Source organism: Drosophila hydei, unplaced genomic scaffold (assembly GCF_003285905.1).
Source record: "Drosophila hydei strain 15085-1641.00,03,60 unplaced genomic scaffold, DhydRS2 tig00000330-arrow-arrow-pilon, whole genome shotgun sequence".
Classification (NCBI taxonomy): Eukaryota; Metazoa; Arthropoda; class Insecta; order Diptera; family Drosophilidae; genus Drosophila; species Drosophila hydei.
The window spans coordinates 330233-347768 of record NW_022045710.1 but is presented as its reverse complement, the minus strand read 5'-3'; the positions used below and the strand labels follow the sequence as shown (position 1 = coordinate 347768).

The 17536-nt window shown below is 37.3% G+C and overlaps 1 protein-coding gene across 3 annotated transcripts; it reads left to right on the top strand.

Annotated features, from left to right (window-relative positions):
* The first annotated feature begins 675 nt into the window (after positions 1 to 675).
* Positions 676 to 11240, top strand: LOC111594135 (GIGYF family protein CG11148). Of its 3 annotated transcripts, none has more exons than XM_023307301.2 (9): positions 676 to 761; positions 1754 to 2203; positions 2273 to 2446; positions 2511 to 2793; positions 2867 to 5542; positions 7132 to 8106; positions 8181 to 8255; positions 10766 to 10920; positions 10987 to 11240. In XM_023307301.2, the coding sequence occupies exons 2-9, from the start codon at positions 1796 to 1798 to the stop codon at positions 11110 to 11112; spliced, it is 4872 nt and encodes a 1623-aa protein (XP_023163069.2). In that variant the 5' UTR covers positions 676 to 761; positions 1754 to 1795; the 3' UTR covers positions 11113 to 11240. The 3 variants fall into 3 exon arrangements, with proteins under 3 accessions (XP_023163069.2, XP_023163067.2, XP_023163066.2); XM_023307299.2 differs by lacking the exon at positions 676 to 761 and adding an exon at positions 1088 to 1180; XM_023307298.2 differs by lacking the exon at positions 676 to 761 and adding an exon at positions 1446 to 1460.
* The last annotated feature ends 6296 nt before the right edge of the window (positions 11241 to 17536 follow it).

Sequence of the window (17536 nt, the reverse complement as noted above, 5' to 3'; positions counted from 1 at the left end):
TTATGCCGACCAACACTGTTCAATTATCCATGTTATCCGAATTTTTGCCCCAACTCTAACACCAATTAAATTCAAATTACAATTTCATAATACACATATAAAGTAACTTTAAAGAAATCGAATTTTATAATTCGATACATCGAAAACATCAATGTGATCATAAAGCGGTGTCTCTCCAGTCAAATCTGTATGAGATATCTGAAATTTATCGATAGAATAGAAATAATTACGTAGATGTGTCTAAAAATATGTGAAATGCAAAAAAAAAATTAAAATAATAATGTAATCTGTTTTATAAGAGCAAATACATATTTATCTACTTTTATCTTAATATTTTAATATACAATGATATAATATCTATTTATCTTATCTTTAATTAAGACTGCAAATTGATTTTAAGCTGTACTCTAATATCAAATCATACGCATCGCTACCAAGATTTAAAACAGCTATAAGTCGAAATAAATTTGAGAATATTGTCATCATAAAAATATTTTAGACATCAAATATAATGTAAAGTCATAAAACTGATATATGAATCGATATAGAACTCAGACTTACGATTACTATAGCTAAGTTAAGAATCGAAACATGGTAGCGTCGTGTCTCATCGATGAGAATCCATCGATGATTATAAAGTTTCGTTACGTAACCCTAATTTCGATAGTTAAAGACTTTAAGATACTCTTCACAGTTAACACGTATTTGTGAAACGCTCATCTCAGATTTACATACACAACACTTGCATACATACACTATATGTGAGTGCCAACACAACTATTAATATTTTAAAATTCATAAAAGTACAAGAAATAATAGTTTCATTTTGAGTTGTCGATAACATTTGAGCTTGGAAAATTAATTTGAAACGTCGTCTATTGAAATGAGGTCTAAGGAATTAAACAGACAAATATGCATTTGGGATAAGTACATTTTTATATGGTAGGGTGTGTATATATGTATAGGTGTGTATGCATGTGGTGCCACGGTACTACTACTAGTAGTCTTTGGAAAGGACTGCCAACTTGATACAACAAAACAAAGACCTAAATAACGACATTACGTGCAATAAAGCACTATATTTGGTCAGAATAAAAATTTATAGGAGTATATGTACACATAATTACCAAGTGCAACACTATTTACTGAATATAAAGTCATATATTAATTATCAGTTCATGTAGGTAGAAAAATTAGAAAATAGATTATAGATAACTATAAAAAAAATATATATATATATATATATATATATATATATATATGTATATATATATATATATATTAACTGTAATCAGGTTTAACAAATTTGTGCAGTTGAAATGAATTCTGGTTTCGATTTAAACTTCATGTGCAATACTCAGCCCGCATTTTATAGGTTATGTTTCCTTGTTCCTATTCCGCTGATGTTATTGTTTCAATTTTTGCGTTACGCACACCTGCACGCTTATATATTGTTCTTTATGGGTATAACTGTATTAAACATATATATATATTATATATACACGTATATATGTTCATATATATATATATATATATATATATATATATATATATATATATATATATATGAATATATATATATATATATGTATGTATATGTACGTAAGCAGTGAAAGTTAGAATTTTTTTGTTCGTATTTTGATTTAGTATACAAAGATTCAAAATCGCAATCGAACTTGAAATAGCGATAGTGCGTGTGTGTGTTTGCTAACCAATGCTAATGGTCCAAATTGTTGTTTATTTCACATTTCAGCGACAGAATATTAAAGAAAACAAAACTCAAGAGTTGACGAAAATGACAGACTCAATGAAATTCGGACCCGAGTGGTTGCGCAATATGTCGGCGGAGCCCTCAAACGTTGGAACTAGTAATCTATCTGCCACTGCGGGCGGCGGGATAAACAGTGGCCTTACATTACACAGCCTCGGTGGTGGCGTCGGTGGTAGTGGTAGTGGCGGAGGAGGCGTTGTCGGTGGAGTCAATATGCTGGCCAATCCAAGCCATACAGCTGCCAATCGTAATATGTTTCCGGAGTACCGTTACGGTCGGGAGGAGATGTTATCATTATTCGATCGAAATTGCCTGCTGCCCCAGATTCTGCCATCGTTCAAAAAGCTGTTTATTGAAAAAGTTCAGTTTCCGCTTGCTCTAACGCCGAGCTCTGAAGAGGAAATAAACAGTCAAAACCAGCTGGGCAGTAGTGTAAGTCTTAAATAATAATAAATTCCTTATACTCGGTTCAAAGATTAAATGTACTTCCGTGTTCCACAGTCACGCCCTGCCTGGTTACAGCGCTCGCCGGGTGGGTTTGGAATACCGTCTCGAGGCTCTGGTCGAAGTGGAACCGTTGATCGTGGTCGGATGCGTGGTAAATCTGTTTATCACTCAATATACCAGAGACCGAGCGCCATATACGATGACAGTCTCTCGGCTATATCAATGAAGGTAAAGCCTACTGATTTAGCAGCTGCTAATTTTCTAACTCAATATTGCGCTTTTTTATTTACAGCCTGATCGAAACTGGAGCGAACGTAATGGTACTGGGGATTCGTCAGCTATCGGTGCCCCCGGTGGGGGCAGTGGCAGTGGCAGCGGTGTTGCCGGGGGCCCCGGTGTAGATTGGAATGGTACACCGAGCTCTAGTCCACGGAAGGACTTCTCAAGCCAAAGCCGCAACATGGAAAACTGGCGCAGAAATCGCAACGAAGATGGTTCTGGAGACGGCCCAAATACAGGCGGAGCAGTTGGTTCGGAAGTTGCTGGATGGCGCAGTGGGGGCGCCCACCGGTGGGGTAAGATCAAAACACGTAAAAAAAAAACAAGTTCTAAAATCAATCTGGCAACTGCGTCTCTTATAAATTTAAGGACGTTCAACCAGCTGGCGCGACGAGGAGTCAATGCAGTGTGGGAATTTGGATGGCAATAATTTCATTGGAAATCCGACCATAGCTAATATACAACGATCTATTTCCGTAATTGGAACTGTGACTAATGAACGACCGGTCGTCGGTAAATCGCAGATTGGATCAGCTGGATCAGGTGGACCAAACACAAATCGTTCTATGAGCTCCAAAGCAAATCAATCGTGGCCTGGAAGCGGTTGCTCTGCTAATCCCGATGGTGAGGATAACTTGCCGGAATGGGCAATGGAGAATCCATCGGAAATGGGTGGCACATTTGATTCGACTGGTGCTTTCCATGGCGAATTGGTGGATGCCGAGCCTGGTAAGGCAAATAGTGGAACGCCACATAAAGGAGACTTGGACACAAATGATTCCAATAGCTTCGCAACAGCTACCTCGATCAAAAGTGACCAATCAATTCGAACTCAAATCGAACAGTCAAGTGTAACGGGCATTGAATCGCATTCCTCAAGCTCAACAACAAATATTACGGCCACTAATGTAATCGAAACTGTAATTGGCAACAACAACAACAGTATTAAGAACGAACAGAATGAAAGATCGGAAACAGCCGAATCAACACCCACGCACAAAGCGGAGGCAGTTGGCCATGGCGATATTTCCGAACGCTTTAAAGAGGTGGCCGATGAGGTTGTGAAACTAATTATGGATGATGATGGTGGTGCCACTATCAATAGCAAAACAAGTATTGGAGCCAGTAGTAATAGATATGGAATGCCTGGTTCGGCTGTGGATCCTGGTCTATTGCAGCATCAGCTCATGGCACCTGATGCGGCAGCGACTACAATGCATGGCACAGAATTATCCCATAAAGCATTCAACGATCAACTAGGCATACAACAACAGCAGCAGCATCATTTGCAACAGCACCATTTACCCGTGCTGCCGCATGTGATGAATGCTAATCCAAACGAATTGTGGTTCTATCGCGATCCTCAGTCAAATGTACAGGGACCGTTTAGTGCCATTGAGATGACTGAATGGTATCGTGCCGGCTACTTTAATGAGAATCTATTTGTACGCCGCATTTCAGACAGTCGTTTCAGACCACTTGGTGACCTGATTAAGCTTTGTCATGGCAATATGCCGTTTACGCACAACCATCTCCTACCTACGCCCATTGACTTGGATAATCTACAAATTAATCTGACGCCCCGAAAGCCCTCGGCGCATGCATTGCCCCTTTCACTCAACGAACATCATCAACAGCAGCAGCATCATCATCGTCCTGGCATTGATGAGCAATTGAAAGCAAATGTTACGGCAGCTGCAGATTCTTTGAGTGCAGCTGTTAAAGGACATATGAGCGCACACACAATGGACACATCCCACATGCTAACCATGCGCTTCCAAATGCTGCAAGATCAGTACTTGCAACACCAGGAGTATCAGATACTATCGGAGCTATCGAAAAGCGATTGCTTTCAGCGTATGGATCCCGCGCAACGTGAAGCCGTTGTCCGTAGCAAGGTTCAGATGTTGGTACTGCCAGAATATCTGAGTAGTTTTAGTGGTTTAAGCAATTCGCTGGCAGCCTTAAATCCTATTGCCGGTAGCCAATTGTATGATGCAATTGCCCAGCAGGCCAAGAAGGATCCACAGAAGATTTATCCGGTCAGCGCTGAACAGCGACCAGAGGGCAACTTCTTGGATGCTGCCAATGATTTTATATTGAATGCACAATTAATGCATCAACAAACTCAAGGACAAAATCCAGAGCCAGCTAATATCGAACAAGTCCAGCATCAATTTGGCACTGATTCGGATGTAAACAAATTGAATGAACTGCACGCTAACGATCTGGATATTTTAAACGAATACAACTTGCGAATGTTGCTGAGAGGACCGTCATCAGCCGCAGCCGTCAGTCAACAGCATCAACAACAGTCGGCTCCATTAATCAAACCCAGCTCCACTGTAGATTTTATAACCGAGTCGCAGCTTTTGGCCCAAAATCTTATGATGCCCATATGGCCACAGCAGCAGCAGCAGACCAGCCAGTCGTCGTGGCCTGTCATGCAGAATGCGAAGGTCACCTTGTGGGACGTTGCTACATTGGAGGAGGAACAAAGTCAGAAGCTATTGCTGCTGCAACAGCAGCAACAAAAGCAATATCTTTCCAGACCAGATGGCAGCAACACCGGCACAGCTGCTGCACATTTGGATTTCGATGCAGCGCAACAGCAGCAGCACCAGGGCAGTGACAATCAGTGCAACCCAAAAGTTGAGCAGCCAGTACCACTTCAAGAGCAACCAACAGCACTGGACAACATCAATACACACAACAAGGATCAACTTTCAGTCCAAGGAATTGCTGGCAAGCCACAACAAGTCAACAAGCAACAACAACAACAGACGGCAAGTCAAAAGCATGGAAAACAGCCAGAGCTGAAAATAAGCGACGACGAGCGCCGTCGAGAGCAGGTCGAAGAAAAGCGGCGCATCAAAGAGGAACGTAAGCGCCAACAGCAAGAGGAAGAGAAGAGACGTGCCTTGTTAGCCGAAGAGGAAAAGAATAAACAACAACAAGAGGAAAAAGAGCGACAACAGCAAATACAAGCTCAACGCCGCAAGGCTTTGTTTAGCAATAATCCCCAAGCCACGACCGGCACAACAGGTAAAGATCCCATAACTAATAATAATTAATGCCTTGCTCGATGCGATCTATATTTTTCTCGATTTTCGATAATGTATAGTCCGCAATGGAAAATGTGTGAAGATCTGATTTAAACCTATTTTTTTTATTATTATCGGAATCGGATTTAACCCCTTTAAATAAAATCAAACAAGTAAAAGTACTTTAGTGGGAAGAGCATGAACAAGAGAACCCCGAATCCCCAAAATCCATAACATTAACAAGCTGTATATTTATATCGGGGATCTACAAAGTAAATTTACTGCTTCTAGTTATACTCAAAATTTAATAATAGGAAATGAGAAAAATGGAGTTTCGAAGAAATTTTAAAACTCGTCGACTAAGCTCGGCATCCAGCGTGTTACATACATTTTAGCAAAGCTACCGCCCGCAATCAATTTTCAATTTTTGAACATGGCGCTTCGTTTCGTCGGTTAGCATATATGTGTACATGTATATCTCATACCATTCCCTAAGGATTAAAAGTATTAGATGGCATTACGACCTCTTGTCTCTGAAATCAAAGGAAATTTAGTTTTGGAATTAGAGTGTTTCGCTTTGATTTTTATACCCTGATCCATTGAAAATGGGAAATCAGGGTATAATGGTTTTGTGCAAATGTATGTAGCAGATAGAAGGAGGCGTGGCAGACCCCATAAAGTATATATATTCTTGATCAGGACGACAAGCCGAGTCTGAGCCCTGTCTGTCTGTCCGTCTGATCGTATGTGTGAACGCGTGGATCTTAGCATCTGTAAGAGCTATAGACTTGAAATTTTTTTAGGTCCGTGTATAGCACGCGTTTGTTTTAATTATTCAATAACTATTCGCATTTAATTGGTTTCTAATAAAACATGATTGAAATGCAGTTAATAAATTATATCTCGGACGTCTTAAGAACTAGAGCATTTAGCATTTTTTGCATTTAGTTTTATGTATATTTTATGCAATTTCGATTTTTGTTGGATTTTGGATACCAGCTCCAAATTTCCGTGAATTCCCAAAATTTAAAGTTTAGTAGAAACTAGGGCCAATTTGTGAAGCCGTTGGCATCGCTACCAACTCAATAAAATATTTAGATCATATGCTGAAAATTTCATTAAAATCTATTAAGTAAAACAGAAGTTATTAAACAAAACGTTTTCCAATCAGCAGCGCCAAGCTCACGCATTTTTCCTATGCGTGTGTACACATACATTTAAATCTTTTCTCTTCGAAGAATCGAAATTGCGATTGAATTGTGCTGAATTATTAACTGCTACTTAAGTTAAATTTTGCAATATCTTACATAGGCAGTGCAGTAAAAACGGCGTCCGTTAGCGGAAGTGGCGGTGTTAGTAGAGAATCGTGGTCTCGTAATGTCGTTTTTTATTTTTATTTATTTTTATTTTTTTTTGAATACTCGATACAAACTACGGAAAATATTAATAAACGCAGATAGGACTGGGATCAGGGTATCTCCTAGTCGGGCATCACGACTAGAGCTTTCTTACTTGTTTTATATTTATTCGTGCTAAAATCAACAATTTAGAACTATCACAAGTATATAATTTTTTCATATATTTGGTCAGGTGCTTCTGCTTCTCCAACAGCTGCGACCGGCAATAAGGCAAGCAGCTTGAAGATTGATCAAGGAAATCGTTCATCGCTTGCTACTTCAATTGCCCCATGGTCGTTACAGACACCAAGCGTGAACAATGCCGCACCAGGATTGGCCGAAATTCAGAAGGCTGAACGTCGGGAACGTCGGGCAGATCAACAACGGCAGCAGGAGCAACTGGATAGGCAAATGCGTGCCACAGCTGCCGCAGCAGCCGAGGCTAATGATGCGTTGCTCAAATGGCAGGCATCGCCGGCACCTGCGCCCGTAATGAGCCTGGTTGACATACAGGCCGAGGAGGCCAAGCGTCTGAACAATGAAATGCTTGATCAACAGCGTCGTCGCGATCACGAGCAGCAGCAGCATCTACATCAAGTGGTGTTATCTTCTAATCTGAACGTCTCCGGCGGTGGTGGCCTCTCCAACATATGGGGAAATACCAAAAAGGCGTGGAGTGCAACTGCTAGTCCAGCGCCAATCGGCACTGGCCTCTGGGATGAGCCAACGTGCGCTCCACCAGCGGCTGCCAGTACGAAGTATGTGCCCCCAACTGCCGCTTCGGTACTTGCCGCAGGATTGCCAGCGACAGTGGCAGCGACCAGCAAACAGCAATCACAAACACAGCTGAAATCAACAGCCGGTGGCGTTGCAATGCCATCACCTCGAAATTTGCGCAAGAGCCAAACATTGCCGACTATGCAGAATGTATTATCAAAGAATGTCAGAACTGCAACTGGGCAGAGCACACAGCAGGAGAAAAATAGTAAAACGGCTTCAAGTAAAACAACGATCAAAGTATCGGTTGGTGAGGAGAGAAAGTCGATTGTCAAGGCCAGTGCACAGCAGCAGAGTGGCGATGCCACAAATAGCAAAGTGAACGAGTATGAGAACGAGTTTACATCCTGGTGCATGAAAAACCTGGACAACATGTCTGCTAAAGTCGATGGTAAGAAGAACCTTCTATATACAGGTCACAATAATCAGCTAAACATCAAAATGCTCTAAATATTCCATTCACAGTGCCAACATTTGTTTCCTTTTTGCAAGACCTGGAAGCGCCTTATGAAGTCAAGGATTATGTACGCATATATCTAGGTATGTTCCCTTTTTATATCCTGATCCCATTGAAATCGGGGTAATGTGTTAAAATGTGTCAGACAGGCAGAAGGAGGTGTAGCAGACCACATAAAGTATATATATTATGATCAGGACGACAAGCCAAGCCCATCTGTCCGTATGTGTGAGCTAGAGACTTGGAGGTCCGTGTTTAGCACGCGCATATCAAATTTGTTTCAAATAATCGATAACTTTTCCCGTTTTATTGTTATCAATTAAAAACATAATCGAAATGCAATTATTAAACTATAATCGTTCGGCTTAAGAACCTTAAGATCCTAGAGCCTTAAAATTTTCTATTTAGTTTTATGTATATTTTTAACAATTTTGATTTTTGTTATATTTGGAGTTCGCATATTTACTAGCTGACAATTACATCAATATAATATGTAGATCATATGCTAAAAATTCCATTAATCCATCCTTCAAGTAAGACAGAAGTTATTAAACAAAATGTTTGACCAATTTGCAAAAGCACGTGGCAAGCAACTTCAAGCGCAGGCATTTTTCCTATGGTTTACTTAACTTCAAATTTGCTACTTCTTTTGCAAGCAGTGCAGTGGCAGTGTTGATAGAGGCGGATTGCAATCAATAATCGCTGGGTTCAAGTCCGGCAGCGAAGGGAAGTTTTTTATTGTTTTTTTTATTGAAAATGTTAAAAAAAACGATAGGGCACCCCGATTAGAGCTTTTATACTTGTTAATTATGTGGTGGCGGTGTAAGTAGAGTTCGCAGAAGTAGGCATTGCATTATGTAGAAGTAGGCATGGCCCATATAGCTTATATATTCTTGATCGGAATGACGTACCGAGTCTATCTAGCCGTGTTCGACCGAGTGAACGCAGCGATCTCGTAAGCCATAAGAACCAAAGCCTTGAAGCTTAAAATAAATATACCTGTACCCAATACGAGCTTATTATTTGCTTTCGTTAACTCATCTCATTTACTTGTAGATAAAAATTGATCATTTGACTTGTTTTTTTAAGCTTAGCTTGAATATCATAAGGTAATAAGCATCCAATTTACTGTGTGACCTTTTGTAACGAATACGCACATTGTATATTTTGGATTCTGGATACCTATGGGGGCAAAACTGGGTGCTAATATAATATGAAAGTCCATCAAGAATAGAGGTTTTTCAATAATTAGCTTCTCTGCAGTCTGCAATCCAAGCGAGTAATCAAGACGGTTACATATGAATAAATGTGTTGCTTGCAATGCAATGTATAAATAAAAATGCGCAGTTTGACTGGAATTTCAGCTGTTTGCAGAGTTCAGGATATTCCCTAGTCAGGCAGAAAGCCCATAATCAGGACACAAACCAACATTTAACACATCTACCAATACCGCCACATCACCACTCAACTGTTAAATCAATTCAATCAATAAGTCCAACCCAATTCAATTGCTATCGCAATTCTTAGAATATGAACAATGCACGCCTTTCAAGACATATGTGCCTATTTAGAGGAAAATGCTCTACTTGCCATGTACTTTTGCTGACTGACCAAATAATTTGTTTAATAACTTCTGAAATCACCGCATCCATATATAGGCGAAGACGGACATGGGTAAATCGACCAAGCTTGTCGTTCTGGTCAAGGTCCTATTATATACTTTTACAAATCCACGGGTACGATATTAATATTAATAATTATTCTTATTAATAATATATGTATATTATTTCATACACTTCAAATAGGGAATTAAATAATAAATTATATATATGAGGTTGACCATGTTAGACACTCGGCAAATCGGAATAACGGGAATAACTTGTCTTAAAGCTAAAAACTCAAAAATGTGATAACAATTCAAATATTTATTTCAGAGTTACAGTGCAGGTGCGTCACCGTAAATAGGCCTCTAAATAGAAATATAAATTATATTATAATTTTGAATCAAATATAAAATAAAAAATAATTAGGCGAGTTTGTTTAACAAGTTTGAACAAGTTCACATAACGGGATGCTATCTGTTTGAAGGGCGCTAATAACCATGATAAATATTTTAATGGTGTTTATAATAATCTAGCAATGCTAAAAATGATCAGGGCAGTGATAATAATACCTAGTTCGAATCCTGCCTGCGGGCCTCAACCACTACATAATACTCACTCACGGTCATTTCAATCGTTTAATTCTGAGTTTCTAGCTTTAAAACTGTACAAGATATTGTTAATCATTATTGATTAATTTTTTTTCCCAATCGCAACATGAATTGACGTAACGATGATTGAATGTTCAGACACAACTGTAAATATTACTGTTTATATAGTCAGTATCATCTGCAGTTAAAGCCTGTGAATTACAGGGAAAATTAATAAGAATTACTACTACGTTCTAAATACATAATATAAGTTTTTAAATTTTAGATAATTAGAATATCGTTTCGTTCGTAAGTTTTCCGTTTTTATCTAAGTTTGAGATATAAAATTATTTTTATTTTGTTAAGGACGAATCAGGCTTATCGGTATTAATTTCTTTTCAGGTGAAGGCAAAGAGTCGACAGAATTTGCAAAACAATTTTTGGAGCGACGTAGCAAATACAAGAGCCTGCAGCGTGCGCAAAACGCGCATAACGACGATATGTGCAAGCCTGCTCCGGCTATAACGCCGTCGTGCAATGATAATGGAGATAACAAGGTAATCCGATTTGATTTCAACTTTAATATACATATATAAAGCTGCTTAATTTGTGTCTATTTGCAGAACAAACAAAAGAAAATTAAAAAAAATAAAATGACCAAAATGGATGCTCGCATTCTTGGTTTCTCGGTAACTGCTGCGGAGGGTCGCATTAATGTTGGAGGTCGCGATTATGTTGATGGCCCGTAACCTTGAGAAGAACGAGAAGAACAGCTCCTTACATTAAAAAGAACGAGAAAAGTTATTAGCTATAGAATTGACATTGAATTTGAATTGAAAAACAGGTCACAATTGGATGTGGTAATAAATCTGTTATAAATAAAAGCTCATATATATATATATATATATATATATATATATATATATATATATATAACAATAACAATAAACTGTTGTATCTGCAGACTCAAAATGTCTATATACGTATGGTTCATATTTATATGCTTTACATATGCTTATATCCTAAAAATATGAAAACATTTTAATTTTCCAGAAAGAGACTATTGAAAACTTTAAGAGACCCATTTATTTTTCCCAATTATCTGAGTGCCAATTTTTGATTCTTTGGCTGGACAAAAGTATTTTGACAATTCAAACTTATTCAAAAAAATAACAAAATGTTAACTTTGGTGAAAGTAACAAAATTTTTAATAACAAATTCCGGTTGACATCAATGACCTTTTGTAAGCATCTAGGAATTGATTTTACAAAAAAAGACCAATCTAGTGTAATTACTTATGACATGGAGCGTTTTCCAGCTGCAATATGAATTTCTCTCCAATGAGCCTGTCGCCGGAAGTGAATGCGTGGTCATTGAGGCTACGTAAATATTTATCCTTATTCATCGTTCCATCAATGGGTATCATATCACCCAATCCATTGAAGCACACTCAACACCAAAACATTACTGATCCTCCACCATGTGGTACCCGTTCGTACACGGGTCGCACTTTCTTGCGAGTATTTCTTGGCAACCTGTAGTTAATCTTTTTCCTTGAGGCATGATACTCTAAAGAGCTTTCGTCTGTCCATAAAACTTGCTTCCAGAACGATTGCGGCTTGTTTATGTAGTGTTGGGCAAATTGTAACCTTTTACGCTTGTTTTTTGCTGAAATCGAATCCTGTAGCCGTCTTTCGATAGATTTCTTACTAATTGCTATATTGTGGTGCTCCTTATAAAGTGGCGGTGTTGGTAGAGTTGATGCGCGTTGCGTAAAAATTGTGGGTTCGAATCTTGATGTCGTAATGTCGATTTTTATTTGTTTTTTTTTTTTTTAATACTCGATACAAGAGCTTTCTTACTTGTTTTTTTTTGTTTATCTGGTAATAAATTGTTTGTCTAGCTACGTGGTATAATCTGCTAAGGTATTCTATGGAAATACCTACATTATACTTAGTGACTTTGTTCCTTAAAGCTTTCAATATAGTCTCTCACTGAAAAATTAAAATAATACCGTTACTTCTCTCAGTCTGCAGTAATAAATAGTTTTCAATTTGGCAATTTTTTGTTAAAATATTGTTGTTCACCATTATATGTTAACACATATTTGAAACCGTAAACCGGTGCTACGAAGCTGATTGACTTGCATTTTAGTATAATTTTCCCATTTTTTTTATGTAAAACAGTTCATTTATTTCGTCGATCCACACTTGAAAACTATCCGAGTAATGGGAATTTTTATGTTTTTGTGTATTCCTTGTTTTATGCCGTCGGTTTGAAACCTCTGTTCCGTTGCGCCGGAACTTACATTCAAGACACGTTTGCTGTGGTCCGTGCTTGTTGCTTCCCAATAGTGAAGGCGGCGAATTGGGTTGGTCCACTTGGATTTCTTGTTCGCGTTTGCGCTTAGTGGCCACATGTATAGCAGCAGTAACTGTGTTCTGTGTATATACATATATATACATAAATCATATGCGCATGTATTTAACAGTGAGCAAGCAATACCTTATGTGGGAAAGTGACGGCATAATGTGACACCCCAGTAGAAAATTTGCTAATATGCCGATTTTAAATTTTAGTTGATAGATGTTTATTCATACATGTTCATTCATACATCGACAAAACGCTATTTAATATATATATATATATATATATATATATATATATATATATATATATATATATATATATATATATATATATATATATATATATATATATATAAGGACAGAAAGAGAAGAGAGTCAGCGCGTAAATACAGCTTTGTTAGCAATAGCATTGGCAAATTGAAAATCGAGTCGGGAGTTTCCAGCCGAATGATTGCAGAATTTTACATGGGGAGGGTTGAAAGAGAATAGCCCCAGGCCTTGGCTTTCGCTGCGTGCGCGAAAGACAAGAGGGGATAGCGGAAGGAGTAGGGAGGTGAGGTAAAAATGAACAATGGTTGTCGCTTTGTGCTGGTGGCGTGTGACATGTTCGCGCCTTTGTTGTTACTGTTATTATTTGGTCTTTCTCGAGTGCATTTGTAAGCCCAAACTGTATACATTGCGCAATCCAATAAACAAATTAACAACTTTTGTTCTTTTCCACTCGAGTAATGCTTAATAACACACAGCATTAACTTTAAATATAGACAGCAAAGAATATACACATATATTATTATTTATAAAAAACAGGCTTGTCTTGGTAGTAAATATACGACAAGTTCAAACGCAGAATGAACTTATCAATCGAGTATGTTATATACTCGAATTGATATGTACGTTTTCATCAAGCTATTAAGAATATCTCTACTTGGCTTGGAAGTTGGATGTAGGTCTGTGTACATATAGACCCATAAATATGAGAGAATATATGTGTGAGTAGATATATGTAAGAAAGATTACCTATAAGTATAAGTAGTATAGTGACTCTATACTAATGTGTAGGTGTAGACATTTACTTATGCGTATACTCTACTACTACACACATGCCAATTATCGGCTATATTTTATTGGAATATCGGATCACTTACGAATGTAACTCTGCAAATGAGCGATCGTAACTAGTTATCAGCTAGTACTTATGCAGAACTGAAATATATTAAGTAGATAAAATGTTCGATTGTGATTGCGATTGTGAACTGACACCTGTAACGTTTTATAAACTTATTATATTATATAAGATTAGGGCTTTATGTATATAAGACGTAATTCGTATCGTTGTCACGATGAAAACGTTTTTATTGCTGCCAATTGAATTATCTTATTGAGTTAGATGTACTTCGAATCGACAGATGTTGGTGCAGCCCCCGAAGCAACATCCCATGTAACCAGATACCTGCAAATTATCTGATTGAGCTGGTTATTCTCGCCCATGCAGGCTATACGGTTAGCTGGTGGTAGTTGCCAGCAACGCAAACAGTCCTCACATTTGGTTCTTTTTTGTAATTTGTCGAGCTCAAATGCAGCTCTTAGCGTTTACTGTTCCCCTGCCATTAAATAACGTTTTGTTTCAATGGCTATTTGCTCACACAGTGCCATATTCCTATCCTATGGGCCATGAAAATATTTTGTAACAATTGATAACAAAATTACTTATCATTAATAATTTATTTTATATATTTTAGGCACGCTCCCATGTTTTACGGCGAGCTTTACAAAAGAAACTAACCACACCACACATAAATGGGACGGACCCATCTAGAACACGCGTTCTCTGCGGTTTTTGTCTCAGCTGCAGCTTGGGCTTGTGCAGAAATTAGAAATTAGTGCACAAAAATTAGAATCTTACCTTCTGATTTGCAGCATAGAAAAATTATGAAAGGGCTTGCCTGATCATTCTGTTTCGAAAGCGTATGAAACTGTTGCTGCGCTTAAATAAAATTTTTATCATTCGTAACGAACAGGCTCACAGGAATTTACAAAAACAGACGCGGCTGAGTTATGAACTTGTTTTGTATTATTTTTAACAATACTACTGACAAAATCTGAGTCTTGTATGTTTTCTAATCGATAGCTTTATCGACGATTGCGTCCTAGCTTTATCAAGTCATACTTTCAAAATCAGTGTTTCGAAATATTTTATGTTTACGGACAATACCTCCAAGTAAAATGCTGAAAATCAAGGAACCAAGGAACGTTCGAAATTGAAGAAGTGTTAAATTTTCATAGTACCATCCCATTTAATAAATGGGAAAAATTTGATACAATTGGTTTTTGGACTGCAGTTAGCAACTATCTAGAAACGGCTCGTAATTAATAGCACATAAGGTTTATATTTCTTTAATCTATTTATTTTGAAATATTAATTTTATATATATATATATATATATATATATATATATATATATATATATATTTATATATATATATGTATATATATATATATATATATATATATATAAATATAGATTACGTAAAGTAAATGTAGCCATAATTATAAAGTACCTGAAAAGTAGCTAAAATGCTTAAAAACAGGAGAGAATACATTTATGCTGACCTAGTCAAGTTCATAACATTATTTGATTAGACATACAAATTCTTATAAAATCAAAGCCAGCTGCTTTTCTATAGATTTACAATATTTGATTAGCTTTTTCTGGCTTCCCCAAGTCCTGAAGAGTGGACAGCACTGCTCACAATCCCTCTTTCACATATATTAGTTTTTATGTGCCTATGTATGAAATCATTCTGTCTATGAGATGTGTATGCTGTGTGCTAAGAACCTATACTAAGCAGTGAGAGTGCACGTTGAACTGTGTACACAAGAAGAGATGGGGCGAGACAGAGATAGAGATAGACATGCAAACTTAATGGAACTAATTTAACGGATTCACAAGATCTCACTTCTACACAGAAGAAGAGAGTAGTAGCAGTGAGGCAGCAATGATAACGTAAACTTAGAGAGCACATAATTCTTGTTGTTGCAGAACAGTTTTCTTTGTATACCTATGGAAAATGATCATTTTGTATATAATGCTTGTTGCTAATGTATGTAACACGCAGGACGCGATGTGTTTGATCCATGAAGGTATATACAGTGAATCATTAATGTCTTCATAAAGCCGCAACTTTTCTTCTGAGAAAAAAGGAATACAATTTATAAGGCGAGAGAAAATTTAGTTTTATGAACTATTTAATGTTGGTTAGTGTAAGAGTTGTAACTAGAAAGCCATGTGAAACCATGGGAGGACATTTCATAACTTTTTCTTAAAGTCAATAAAAAGCGATGTCTTGATTTGTTTTTTAAGCGTTAAGGTTGACGAGCTCAAAACAGATTATGACTGTCATTTCCAATTGCTTCCAGAATTAAAATTGAGTGGGCTTGGCCTTCTTTGGATACTGAAAATTATGATAACATGATAACACTTCCTCGTATTTTTTGGCAGAGAAGGGACCACAATAGATCATGAGGACAAACGCAACGACCAAAGAACTATTGCTGCTGCAATTCAGATTTTTGCATACATACATGCATACATACGCACGCTTGTATCTATGTATGCCAATGTTCATGCAATAAGTAGCCGTAATGCGCGCAAATTGCTTGAAAATCACCAACTCTAGGGAATTGCCTTTCATAACGAGCTTAAGTTGTACAAAAACATATACATATGTATGTATGTATATATGTAAATAGCAGACAGCTCGGCGAACAAGGGTAGTTGTTAGTGTAAGTTTTCTTGTTCACTTTCTTTGACCCAATAGGAAAAAAATGTACAAAACTTGCCGACGGGAAAATGTTAAACGGTATTTAAACATAACAAGCAATACGAGCACTGGGACTGGCAGTTGGACTGGGACTGGTACTGGGACTGCAACTGGAATGGGAGTGGAACAGCTAATCCCAGGGCGCACGCACACAACAGGAAGCAACCACAAAAATTTGTTATTTCAAGAGCAACAGCAGCCATGCAAGGATAACTCCAACAATAAGGGGGATCAACGCGACGTTAAGAATGGGAACTGTAATTAAATAAATAGAACACGAGCTCTGTGAAACGGAAAGGGGAAGAGAAAAATGGACAGGGAATGGGATGAATGGCGATAATAAAACTTAATCGGCAAATATGATGATAAAGCTGTTGTTATTGTTGCAAGCGCAGAATCTATATGTCCCGACTCGAGGCTAGTTGAATGAAGCGAGAAGAGTTTGTGTTATTATGCGCCCAACCTGATGAGCCGTTGTATTTGGGTTGACTGGCAACTGGTACAACGTAATCCGTTTATCAAAAATAATAAAGACCATGGGGATTTGAAACCACAGAAGCCCGCTAAGCTAGACATTAATGAAGAGCCCCATTCCAAGCTTTAGTTCTTCTCTCTTGCTTTCTCTAGTTCACTCTATCTTTCTTTTTCTCTCTATCTCTATCTACATATATATATGTGTATCCATCTATCTGTCTCTCTCTATCTAGCTATTCCAATATCTCTCTGCTTCAGTTTTTATGCACAAATTGAAAATAGCAATTCAGAGTATATTGGTTTTGTTTAAAATGTATGTGATATATATATATATATATATATATATATATATATATATATATATATATATATATATATATATATATATATATATATATATATTTATTTATATATATATATATATATATTTATATCTGTCTATTCATATATATAAATATATATATAAATTTAACAAACTCATTACATTTCATTATTATCGATAGTAATC

What these genes read in the sequence shown, in the direction of transcription:
- LOC111594135 (XM_023307301.2), top strand. Translation starts at nt 1,796, where the DNA reads ATGACAGACTCAATGAAATTCGGACCCGAGTGGTTGCGCAATATGTCG. An exon ending in TCTCGGCTATATCAATGAAG is followed by an intron (nt 2,447 to 2,510) that starts GTAAAGCCTACT and finishes TTTTATTTACAG; the next exon opens with CCTGATCGAAACTGGAGCGA. An exon ending in CATGTCTGCTAAAGTCGATG is followed by an intron (nt 8,107 to 8,180) that starts GTAAGAAGAACC and finishes TTCCATTCACAG; the next exon opens with TGCCAACATTTGTTTCCTTT.